This window comes from Diuraphis noxia, unplaced genomic scaffold, assembly GCF_037042655.1.
Source record: "Diuraphis noxia isolate RWA-SAM2 unplaced genomic scaffold, SU_Dnox_SAM2 contig0005, whole genome shotgun sequence".
Classification (NCBI taxonomy): domain Eukaryota; kingdom Metazoa; phylum Arthropoda; class Insecta; order Hemiptera; family Aphididae; genus Diuraphis; species Diuraphis noxia.
In genome coordinates this window covers 22,200,217-22,212,794 of record NW_028301715.1, presented here as the reverse complement: position 1 = coordinate 22,212,794, position 12,578 = coordinate 22,200,217, and the positions used below count along the sequence as shown (strand labels likewise).

The 12,578-nt window shown below is 30.6% G+C and overlaps 2 protein-coding genes across 3 annotated transcripts in view; one reads left to right on the top strand and one right to left on the bottom strand.

Moving 5' to 3' along the window:
• Positions 1–6,630, top strand: part of LOC107164970 (receptor-type guanylate cyclase Gyc76C-like) — a 46,192-nt gene extending 39,562 nt beyond the window's left edge. For both annotated transcript variants that reach the window (XM_015513012.2, XM_015513021.2), the window contains 19 exons: positions 55–120; positions 231–471; positions 1,682–1,828; positions 1,915–2,117; positions 2,197–2,374; positions 2,487–2,653; positions 2,731–3,024; positions 3,081–3,341; positions 3,421–3,492; positions 3,601–3,766; positions 3,850–4,002; positions 4,090–4,288; positions 4,359–4,499; positions 4,560–4,683; positions 4,973–5,071; positions 5,187–5,331; positions 5,419–5,675; positions 5,763–6,062; positions 6,146–6,630. In XM_015513012.2, the coding sequence (XP_015368498.1) occupies positions 55–120; positions 231–471; positions 1,682–1,828; positions 1,915–2,117; positions 2,197–2,374; positions 2,487–2,653; positions 2,731–3,024; positions 3,081–3,341; positions 3,421–3,492; positions 3,601–3,766; positions 3,850–4,002; positions 4,090–4,288; positions 4,359–4,499; positions 4,560–4,683; positions 4,973–5,071; positions 5,187–5,331; positions 5,419–5,675; positions 5,763–6,062; positions 6,146–6,454 (3,522 nt within the window). In that variant the 3' untranslated portion in view covers positions 6,455–6,630. The remainder of the gene's footprint in view (positions 1–54; positions 121–230; positions 472–1,681; positions 1,829–1,914; positions 2,118–2,196; positions 2,375–2,486; positions 2,654–2,730; positions 3,025–3,080; positions 3,342–3,420; positions 3,493–3,600; positions 3,767–3,849; positions 4,003–4,089; positions 4,289–4,358; positions 4,500–4,559; positions 4,684–4,972; positions 5,072–5,186; positions 5,332–5,418; positions 5,676–5,762; positions 6,063–6,145) is intronic.
• A 1,658-nt stretch (positions 6,631–8,288) lies between these two features.
• On the bottom strand, positions 8,289–12,405 carry Nle (notchless protein homolog 1). The gene is made up of 11 exons (XM_015512950.2): positions 12,039–12,405; positions 11,801–11,964; positions 11,581–11,717; positions 11,302–11,494; positions 11,057–11,231; positions 10,104–10,221; positions 9,910–10,041; positions 9,695–9,812; positions 9,530–9,633; positions 9,342–9,468; positions 8,289–8,435 (listed from the first exon to the last, which is right to left on the bottom strand). Exons 1-11 carry the CDS (start codon positions 12,174–12,176, stop codon positions 8,423–8,425), a joined length of 1,419 nt encoding a protein of 472 aa, XP_015368436.1. The 5' UTR covers positions 12,177–12,405; the 3' UTR covers positions 8,289–8,422.
• Between the last annotated feature and the right edge of the window lie 173 nt (positions 12,406–12,578).

The following is a 12,578-nucleotide window of genomic DNA, read 5'->3' as shown; positions in this document are numbered from 1 at the left end:
AATTATTATAAAAGTATTATTCTGACTATATAACCTACATTTAAAATGTTTCAGAAATGTGCCGATTACAAAGCATCGCAAGTACCAACGTTTGCTAGAACCGAACCTCCGGATACGCAGGTATTATGAAAAAAAAAATGTTTTCATATTCTATAATATATCATATTATGTTATGTAACATATTTCATTACTGGAAGCGATCAAATTTGTTGTTTTAATGTGTTTCGTAGATAACCAAATCGATTATATCCCTTTTGAGGTATTACAACTGGAAGAAGTTCAGCATAATCACAGAAGAACCGTGGAAGAACGTGGCTGAGTCTTTGAAAATCCAAGCGCTAAACGCCAACATGACCATAAACCATTTCTTGACGATAGTCGATCCGCACCAGTGCTGCGAACAAGATCAGTCGTGCTGCAACGTCGGACACTGGTACTCGGTTGTACAAGAAACCATGGTCAATACCAGAAGTAAGATTTTAGAATATTTTATGTCTCCACAGTTGGCTACCCATAATGTGTGCGTTACTCAAAAATTTCCATATTTATCGAGTAATACAGTTGAGTACCTATTATGAATTCGTGACTGTCATAATATATATTATTGTAACTATAAGACAACAAGTACCTATAAACATAAACATTTTAAACGCATATAGATACCATAAAAACAAAACATAACCGACATTTTTTAAATGACATCAAATTAACAAACTCGATGTAATCTAATTGCTAGAAGCTATACGTAAACTATTAATAATGATAATAATTTATTAAAATCAAGACTATATATATATCCATAGGCGTGCGCAGACCTTTTTGGCAGGGTGAGCCAATTCAATGATTTAGACACTTCAAGATATACTTAAAAATATTTGATCAATTCAATTTTTCAATTTTCAATGTATTTAATTTATTATTATTATTGAAAATTGTAATTTGTAATTGTATTATTTAATTTTCGTGACAAAAAATTATCAGGTCACAAAATTTACAGCAGATACTGACATACCATACGGCTCGCAGGGTGGGCCATGGTCCACCTAGCCCACCCCGTGCACACGCCTATGTATATATCTAGATTCAGCCTTCTATGCTACTTTTGTTATGTATACCTATATTCTATACTGCATTTAGTTAGTGTTAACATTGTTGATAGGTACCTGTTATTATTAACTATTCAGTATGTACTTGTCTTATTATAAAATCAATTAAATTGTATACGTATATATTTCAAACAATACAAATTCCATATAGTTTTCTAACTACGTATTAAGCTGTTTTTGATAATTTTAGGAGAAAAACTTGGATAATACATTTTTTATCAGAATCAAATTAATTCGTTTTTTGTCACTTCGGAACGAATAAAACAATATTTTTTAGTTTGCAGTGACATTGACCATAATTATAATAATATGCTTATACAACGTGTTATTTACGTTTCGAATGTTCCGAACACGTGTTGGTGCCTACTTAATTTTATATGACGCGGTGCGGCAAGATGTGAAGAAGACTTATCTTCTGAACGCAACTCGATAGCATTATTACATAATTAATAATTATCGGACACCACCCTTTATTCCTACGTCTTTCGTACCATAAATATTTTGACCATTGCTAAATTATTGTTATTTAGCCATGATTTTGACAATTATTTTTATGCACGCATTTTGTTTGTCAGTTTACGTATTTTTGGGCGTTGCTAAATCACTGGTGGACATGATGAACACAATGCATGCCTTACAGCTATTTGACAATGGGGATTACATGGTCATTTTCGCGGACACTAAGATCAACACTTGGAAAGATGCCCAACAATATTTGTGGAGTAACTATAATCATTCTATAACATCTGCACATTATTAGCTATACTATCTCAAACTTATTTTCGTATTTCGATTTCGCCTCGTGTAGGACAACGTGATTCATTCGACGTATCGAATTGTATGGAAGAGAAAAATTTTCTCAAGCGTGCACGTTCGTTGCTGGTCATTGTTGCCTCGCCACCGTCGCCTGAAAAATACGGAGTTTTCACAAATAAAGTATTAGAATTCACCAGCAAAGATCCGTTTAAATTTTCGACACCCAACGTGTTTAAAAACGTGTCTTATGTCAAGGCAAGTACTGTTTCACCTTATTTGTTCAATTTTTATGATCCAATCGTGCAACGCTAATTTTACTTTTGTCGATGTACAGTTTGTGTCCATTTACGCTGCTTATTTATACGATTCAGTTATGTTATACGCACGAGCGTTAGATCTCTTGCTCAGAGCCAAAGCCAACGGTGGGGAATTAACGGGTGAAATGATTGATGAAGTAGCTTACAATGGAACACTAATCATTGAGACACTTGTCAGGAATATAACATACCAAAGTAAGAACAAAAATATTATATTTAAAAACTAATATTATAACTATATTGGCATATATATATATATATAATATATATGGTGCCTTATATTAAACAATGCAATTTGTGTGTAAAGGTATCACTGGTGCTACAATAAAATTAGACAATAATGGTGATTCGGAAGGAAACTATTCGGTGGTTGCGTTAAAGTCACATGACTTTCAATACCATTTGGCTGAAGGAAATTTCTCTTGCCCCTACTACATGATACCTGTGGCTCAATTCTACCACGGTGAATTACTGGTAAGAATCTACAACTTTGCAATACATTTTATTCCATTCTTAAATGTTAAATAATTTGTTGTTACTTGTAAGTGTAGGAGTACAAATTGAACTCTCCTAATTTGAAAATCGAATGGCCTGGTAAGAGTCGACCTGATGATGAACCGAGTTGTGGCTTCAACAATGAGTTGTGCAAAAAAAATGACATGGAAAAGAGCTCTATTATAGTTGCTACAGTTTTAGGACTGACATTATTTTGTGCGTTTGTCATCACCCTATCGATATACAGAAAATGGAAGATAGAATTAGAAATTGAAGGACTGTTGTGGAAAATAGATCCATCAGATCTACTTGGATACTACAATAAAGATATTGTTTCATCTCCTAGCAAAGTAACTGCATTCATTAAAGTTGAGTATTTTAATTTTGTCAAACTGATGTTGTTTAGTTGAGTTTGGTTTCGGCTACCTCTTACGAATCCCGCTGTGGACTTCAAGTTTTTGCAACAACCGGCCATTATCGCAATATAACTGTCAGAATTAAAGAATTAAAATTTTCAAAGCGCAAAGACATCTCTAGGGAACAAATGAAAGAAATGAGACTATTGAGAGATTTGAAGCATAGCAATGTAAATTCTTTTATTGGTGCTACTATTGAACCATTACGAATACTTATTGTCACCGATTATTGTGCTAAAGGAAGTCTCTATGTAAGTTTTTTTTTTTTTTTGAAATTTTATTATTTATGTAATATTTATAAAAATAATTTTTAATTTATTATTTATGTAGGATATAGTAGAAAACGAAGACATTAAATTAGATAAAATGTTTATCACTTCTTTAGTCCACGATCTCATCAGAGTAAGTTGTAACCGGCTTTACATTGGTCTAATAACTCTGTTATTAATGCTAATTACATTCTAATTTATTTGAACGTGTCAATCGTTAGTGTACCCCATTGTTGTGCAGGGTATGATATTTATACACAACTCGCCTTTAGGTTGTCATGGGAACTTAAAATCATCTAATTGTATTGTAACTAGTCGTTGGGTATTGCAAGTCACTGATTTTGGTCTACATGATTTGAGGCAAGGTGCAGAAAACGACTCTATTGGTGAACATCAGTATTATAGAAGTAAGATTTTCCACGTATAATTAATTAATGATATTATTTAAAAATCTTAATACTTACTCATATTTTCATATTTTTACTTTTAGATTTGCTTTGGAAAGCTCCAGAGCTGTTGAGGGACCCTAGTGCATGGATAAAGGGTTCACAAAAAGGGGATGTATACGCGTTTTCTATTATCTTGCATGAAATAATGTGTCGACGAGGTCCTTTTGGTGCTTGCGGCGTCGAAGAACCTAAAGGTTAGATACTTGAAAGGTAACAATTTTCTAGGTAAAAGCTTCTGAGCCCCAGATAAAATATTCAAGTTACATTGTATTTTTAACCAGAAATTATAAGACTGGTTAAGTTAGGTTACGATGAAATAAACGGTGTGCCACTGAGGCCTAGTATACACCATTTGAGGGACTGTGAAATGGCAGAAGACTATGTCATCCAATGCATTACTGATTGTTGGGATGAATATCCAGAAAATAGACCAGACTTTTGTACAATACGTGCTAGACTCAAAAAAATGAAAGATGGAAAGTATGTTGATGTTAATATTGTAATTATTATTTTAAATGTATTTCTTATGAGTTCTATTTTATTAATTTAGACATAAAAATATAATGGATCAAATGATGGATATGATGGAAAAATATGCAAACAATCTTGAAGATCTAGTCAACCAACGGACACATGAAGTCTATGAAGAAAAACAAAAAACTGAGGATTTATTACATCGAATGCTACCTGCGTAATTATTAAATTGACAGTTTTGATTTACTAAATTTTAACTTGAATTTTATATAAACAGGCCAGTGGCAAAACAATTAACTCTAGGACATGGAATAGAACCAGAATCATATAATTCAGTTACCATTTATTTTAGTGATATTGTTGGTTTTACTGCAATGTCTGCTGAGAGTACTCCTCTACAGGTTAGTTATATGAATATTAAATAATGATGTAATTTTTTTTTTTATATATAGTATAGTATAAACTATAAGATATTAAAGTATTGTAGCTGGAAGATTGCATGAAAAGTCACTAAAAGTGTAATTAATTAACCCTAACCTAACCTTTTAAGTCTCTTAAACATGGTTTAGTGGCTCACAATCGATCCATGTTAAAAACCATTAAAATTATCCATTTTTATGTAATCCGACATATAAATATTGATCAATACCTACAAATATTGTAAAATAATAACTAATTTTTGTATTTAAGGTTGTAAATTTTTTAAACGATCTATACACATTATTTGACAAAATCATTAAAGGCTACGATGTTTACAAAGTTGAAACAATAGGAGACGCATATATGGTGGTATGTAATATTATTATTATTCTTGCTTTATTTAATAGTTAAATTTATTATCATATTATTCACTTTTGTTGTTATTATTACAAATTGAAATCATCAATGTATTTGATTGGTATAGGTGTCAGGATTGCCTATTAGAAATGGTAATAGACATTCTGGTGAAATAGCTTCTATGTCATTAAATTTGCTTGAAGCTGTAAAACATCATAAAATAGCACATAATCCAGAAGTCACATTAAAATTACGAATAGGAATTCATACAGGTATAACATAGTTTATTATAAAATGTTTGTATCAATTCATTATTGTTGGTACTAATACCTAAATTAATTATTTTTGGCAACAAATAGGACCTGTGGTAGCTGGTGTGGTTGGTCTCACAATGCCTAGATATTGCCTATTTGGCGATACAGTAAATACAGCCTCACGAATGGAATCCAATGGTGAACCTTTAAAAATTCACATTAGCGAACAATGTAAAAATGCCCTTGATGAGTTGGGAGGATATATAATCAAAGAACGTGGGTATGTTAACATGAAAGGAAAAGGAGATGTGCTCACCTATTGGCTTGAAGGAACAAATGAAAAAGCTATTAAAAGAAGAGATGTATGTAAAAAAAAAAAACCATGATATTTTATTGTTTCGACTTGGATAAAAATAATTTTTTTACTAAATTAAAATGTTTATCTTTAGGTGGACTTGACTGAATCACCTCCTCTATTTTGTGGATCAAAACGCCACAGTCCAAAATTATACAACTTTGGAGAGTTTGGTAGTAGACGCCCATCGTTTGCTCCCCGAGGGAATTCTTTTGATCAAAGTGCCAAGGATAGTCAGACTATACTTAATGAACAGCGGCCAACTCCTTTACCTCATCTTTTACTTGAACCACGGTGTAGACAAATGATACATTCTGCATCTATGGATCCATTTCCAAATAAACACATTAGTAGAGTGAGCTCAATGATTAAAAGAAGTTGTCGTTCGTTAGAGGTTCGAACATTAATATTAATGTGCAATAAGTGTATTAAGACAGGTGTATATGTTTACCATTGTAAAATTATTTATTTGTGTAGGACTCAAAACTTCTTAATGATCAATGCACAAAAGAAGAGAACTGTGAAGAAAGTATTGAGGAAACTGTGGTTAATGGTAGCCTTCAATATACCCCTTTATTGTCAATAGAAGACAATAAACGATGGCATTCATTTGAAGACATTTCCATGGAACCGCATAGAAAAAAATTGGTTTCGAGAAATTCAATTAGAAGTTGGTTGGTTGGACTATTCAATGGCACCACTACACCTTGTCGAACAAGTGAAGTATCATTACGTAAAGCGTATTCGGATAGACAACAAATTGTTGACAAAGAGAGTGTGGTTTAAATCGATAAGTATCAAACCAGATTTGAAAATAATTTCTGGTTAAATTATCACTGAAAAAACTTAACGAATAGGGAAATTTATAATATTGTAATCAAACACATTCTAAGTGCTGTACAAAAACTTCACAATTCTTTGACAATTTTATTTTTAGCCTGTATTCTGCTTAAAAAAAATTGCACCATTATATTAATATTGGCCTCAATTACGCCTTTTATAATAAATGTTTTAAAGACAAATTCTATTTATTTTGTTTCATGAAAAGTTCAATATTTAGAATTTGTTAGTAATTCTTACTTTTGATTAAGCAGAAAATCACATCACTAAGTTGTTTATTTGGTACCATTGATTATTTATTATTATTTTTATTATTATGGATATATTATATTGTTATTATTATTACCTAATTATTGTGCCATTCAATAAATTATTAGGTATCTATAATAAAATGATGTGTCACTTAAATATATTTTGTTGTAGTTATTTATTTTATTTTTACTCATTTGATAATATTAATAGTTTAATTATTTTTTAATGGTCAAAGTTACTACATTATTACAATAGATAATAATATTATAATATATATAAGTATATATTTATGAAATATATTTTGTTTGTTTTTTTTTTTTAAGTTATATTATAATTGTTCAATGTTTTTAGATATTATAAATTAAATTAAATAGAGCAATTTGGAATTCTTTTTTTATATTTTTTAAATGATCATATCATCAATTGTTTGGGCTAAGTATTAGTGATAAATTATTGTGATTATTACAAAACAAAAAGTAATAATTATCACAATCATGTGTATTTGTAATAAGATTTTGAATATGACTTACCATCATAGTTAAAGTTTATTATTTTATTATTTACCATTATATTATAGCTTTTATAATTTTGAAAATTTCATATTAACTATGTGAGACAGTATTTATCAAATTACCTATCTTATTTCTTAAATATTTATTTCTAAAAGCAATGGACTCTATTACTTATGAATTTATGATATACCACAGTCTAGTCAAATTTTTGAATTTAATTTAATTTTTAATATTTATCTTTATACTGATCAGTGATCACAAATTATATACAATTTTAAACGGTTTTGTTACTTATTAAGCTTTTTTAATTATTGTTTTCCTGTAACTTATTCAGTAATCTATCATTTTGATTTTGGTTATTAAATTACTGTTTATAACGTTAATCGATAAAAAAAATCATTAATTTTGTCTTACATAGGTCCAGTTATGCATTCCTATCCTCCAATTATGAATCATTGTCTTAATAATTACTGTTCTCCATTTTTAAATATTACTTACCCAGATGTTGAGATAAGGTCATGCTGATCATTTGAACTCTTACAAAGTTTGAGTTATGTCATAAATCTAAAATGCCAGGTTATATAATATGTTAATTTCAAGTAAAACAATAATTTTGATAGATACCCAGTTTTAATGTAATGCACGCGGTATTCAAAGTTGGAAATCTGAATTTTTTTCATAAGTTAAATGTTTTCGTGCTTACATTTCATTCTGGGTGGACCCTTGATGGACGAATTCGATCTTTTTTTCACTATTATTTGGTCACAAATTTGAATGTAAAGGGTTGGATATCAGTCTGCCATATCCAGAGCGGTGGGTGGGAGTCAGTACAGTGTCGTTTGCATACTGCCATAGACAATTTTTACTGTTATGTAATTATAGCTAATTTTACTTTGTAATTTTCATCACAAAATTTTGATTAGGTTACCCATGATATGCCTATTTCAAATATTAATTAATTTTATTAGGAAAAATGTCACCTCAATTTATGAAATATAAAACAAAACTACCAGAAATAAGTTAATAACAATTTATATATTACAAATAATATTATTTATTTACATAATTTAATACACTGAAAATTCAACAATGTACAAAGATATATGTTATTGAGGTGTAAATAATTTGTTTATGAGTAACATTTGAATATTTAATGAGTCCACCTGAAACAAATGAATAAATAATATGTGGATAAGTATAATGGAAACAATATCATAACCAGGGCTCGGAAGTTATAGCACTAATAAAGTAATTTTTTAGCGCCTTAATATGCATTTAAAAACACCACAATAAGCGCTATAAATAGCACTAAAGATTGGAAAATATGTAAATTAAAATTTCATTAATAAACAATTTTTATTTAAAATTTTTTTATAAACTAATTTTTAGACATTTTTAAATTATACAAGTTTTATATAAAATATGACATACTAAATATTTGAGAAGTAGGCACTTTTCCGGCTCAGAAACATTTTCTATCTAACCTTCAAACGAATTCGATAACTGCAGTACATTTGATAAAATTTTAAAAATAACTAAATTATTGGAAACAAACGGAATAACCTGTGCGATCGGCAATAGTAACTAAAATGTACCTACTGTTTGTCTTTGTTAGCATATTCATTATTCAATACAATTTAGTTAGTTTATTTTCATTTTATATAAAATATGCTTTTAAATAGCACTTAAAACTCAAAATTAGCAAAATCACAAATATGCAAAAATTTTGTATATGACATTAGAGAAGTTTGAAACAATTTTGTATCTTACTCTGAATGTCCAAAGACCAACCAATAAAAATATGCATTTGCTAGAACTTCCGAACCCTGATCATAACCAAACATTCATGTTCATTATTCATTTTTAGGGCTAGTTGTCTACGGTTAAACTTCGATTACGCTTAATCAGCTGATAACAGATATTTAACCATGCAAATTCGGCCGACTAAACTACGGTTGACTTTAATCAGAGACGGTACAACTGGCCCTTAGAATTATATATTTGTACAGATATTGTTTAAATAAATCACATTCAAATAATATAAATATAGTAAAAATAATAACGCTTACAGTCTAAGTACTTTGTCTTTTCCACCAGAAGCAACTTTATGTCCATCTGGAGACCAATCAACAGCAAAAACTTCATCAGCATGACCAGGAAGATCACCTTGTAATTTTTTAGCTTTCACGTCCCATACTAAAAACAATATTTATTATTTAAATGTTTCAATACGATAAATTATTTCAAAAATATGGACCTTTCAATGTTGAATCTGCACTTCCACTGACTAGTAGTCTAGAATCAGCAGACCAACATATCATGTAAACCGCTTGTACATGCCCTCGCATTGTTCCAAGAAATCTAAGAAAAAAATAATTTTTCAATAACACATGAATTATTTTAAATATATGACCAAACATACTGTCCAGTTTTTCCATCCCATAATTTTATAGATTTGTCGAATGAAGCAGACGCAGCTATTCGTGTGTCAGGAGAAAACTGTACACAATTGATCAGCTGTTGATGTCCAGTCATTCTTGCTACACAATAGGCAAAACATTCAAATATTGTTGATAATATATTAATATCAATAAGTTCATGGATGACTATTTTAGCAGGATTAACAAAAATCATTACCAATAGAGTTTTTACTACTTTCAGGAGCCCATAAAAAAAGTGTAAAATCATCAGATCCAGAAATCAATCGTTCACCACCGTTTGCTACAGCCACATCATATCGTTTTTTAGCTTCGGCTAATACATTATCAACTATAAAAAATTCATATAAGCATTTAATACAATTATATTTAAACATAAGCAAATAAATATACTTTTATCATTGTTAGAACAAGGTTGGGGCACCATTGCTGTTTTTATCACATAGTCAGTACTGAGTGCAAGAGTGTTCACCCAATGAGCATGTCCTTCCAACGTCCTACATAAAATGCCCTAAACCATTAAAATAAAGGCTTTAAGACATTAATTAATTTTACAGTACATCTCGTTATTTCGTTGCATAATGGGCCAAAAGAGTCAGATTACAAAAAAAATCTTGACTACGGGAAATACTTATTTATGTATTAGGTATTTTTAATTAAATCATAGAACATTAGTATATTGCTATCAATACTTGTAATGTTTTTGCAAGGAATGTTTCTTTTTTCAAACTATGATTAGGAAAACAGATAACACGTGGTTAACTGATCGTAAGAAGGGGCAAACTACTTGATGTGTTGGGATATTGCATAACTGGGTTTTAGAGATTGAATTATATTGCATATAACCAGGGCTCGGAAGTTTTGCAAATGCATATTTAAATATATTATATTATATTAGTTTTGGAACATTCAAAGTAAGATACAAATTTGTTTCACATTTCTCTGATGCGGTATACAAAATTTTATGTAGCTAGTTTTTGCATATTTACAGTTTTTAGTGCTATTTTGTTAATTTAGAGTTTTAAGTACCTATTTACTGTCATATTTTTATATAATAGAAATGAACAAAATTTTATGAAAAATAAAAATTTTGAATAAAACAGCGATATATGATTATGCGAACAATAGGAAATGTTCCAGAGCCGGACCAAGTACTGACCTGCAAAATATCTACCACTATATTTTATGCCTACATTTTGTATGAAAACATAAACATTTCAATTTGTATATTTTTCAATATAAAGCGTTAAAAATGTACTTTAATAGTGCTATAACTCCCGAGCTCTGCAGATAAAATTACGATAACAGTATGATTTATTTAATCTATTTTAGTATTTACTACTTACATCATTGGCCCTCCAAACTTTAATCGTACGATCTTGTGAACTACTATACAATAAGCCAGATCCACCCCACTTTAAACAAGTGATACTGCGGGTGTGACTGGTAAGAGACCTTTGGCACTGACCAAGTATTACATCCCAAATACGAATATCCCCATCTTTACTACTACTCGCAAATCTAGAATAACATTATGAATTATTAGAGAATTTAATGAAATAGAAAAAGTTAAATACTTAAATGTTCTTACATTCTACACTCTGGGGATAAATGATATGGAGCCCAACATAGAGCAGTAATCCATTGCTTGTGTCCAGTCATTGGTGGACCAACCCGTTTGCCAGTTTCAACATTCCAAGACATAATCATTCCATTTTTGCAACCTGATACTAGATATTTACTATTTGGAGACCAGGCAATACACAACACCCAATTCTTATGACCTATAATATACATAACATTATAAGATCGCTTAATTAATATTAATAATGATTAAATTTGAAGTCATTAATGATTATTGGAAGCAAACCTTCACAGGTATGTAACGGTGTTTGCATATCCAGATCCCAAAACCTGACCGTCGTGTCACCTGACCCGCTGGCCAGTTTACGGCTGTCTGGACTGAACTGCACTGATATCACGGCTTCTGCGTGACCTGGTAAAGAACTAAAAACGTTTTATGGTGACTTACAAAAATACAACAATAATTATCTATGTAGGCACATTTTACATTTCAGTCAAACACTGACCTAGTACATCGGGTGATGGGTCGTACTTTAAACACGGCTTGTTCTTGATAGATAATATCAATTACGAGCTCAGTGCTGAATTTTTTTTTTGCATCAAGACATTCGTCTAAATTGTTGGTTATTTCTTTGTCGTCGACAAAAAATGCGTATGGCACAGACTCGTCCTAAAATTGTATCGTTTTCATTAGTTTATTTACTACGTAAAATACACTCCAGGGCTGTTGTTCATCATTATTACTTGTTTGAGTAATGAATTGCAAATCAGTTGTAAATGTTTGACGGTGACGTCTCGAGGTAAGTCCATCATGTTGCTGACCGTCTCACCCGTTTCCGATTTGAAACGGGCCAATACCGTGCTCACTGCATCCTCGGTCATTTTGTTGGAAATGGCTATCACAATTAAAAAGTCTGACAAAAATACATGAACGTCATGAACCACAAATATGACAGAAATCAACTGGACAAGACAGTACACAGTAACACTGTAACTAGTGTAACTGCAACAGTCTGTAAGAAGTGTAAGATATACTTTGAATTTGAAATTTGTATACAAATAGACAATGTACACCTCTACATGCGTGAATGCCACATGCGGGCACCGACTGCCGGGTACAGGAATGATAATCACTAATCAGACAATTTATAATGATACAATAATTGTTGCATTTGTGGTGTTACCAACGTAGGAAAAATGATTTACTTAACCATATTTTAAATTCGGACTGGCATTATCAATTTATTATCGTGGTAACCTTAGATCATTAATTACTGGTATATT

Bases quoted from the DNA above. Each gene is read 5' to 3' on its own strand.
- Nle (XM_015512950.2), bottom strand. From the start codon at position 12,176: ATGACCGAGGATGCAGTGAGCACGGTATTGGCCCGTTTCAAATCGGAA. The intron at 11,232-11,301 runs GTAAGAACATTT...ATGTTATTCTAG, and splicing joins TTATCCCCAGAGTGTAGAAT to ATTTGCGAGTAGTAGTAAAG. The intron at 9,469-9,529 runs GTCCATATTTTT...TATTGTTTTTAG, and splicing joins TGCAGATTCAACATTGAAAG to TATGGGACGTGAAAGCTAAA.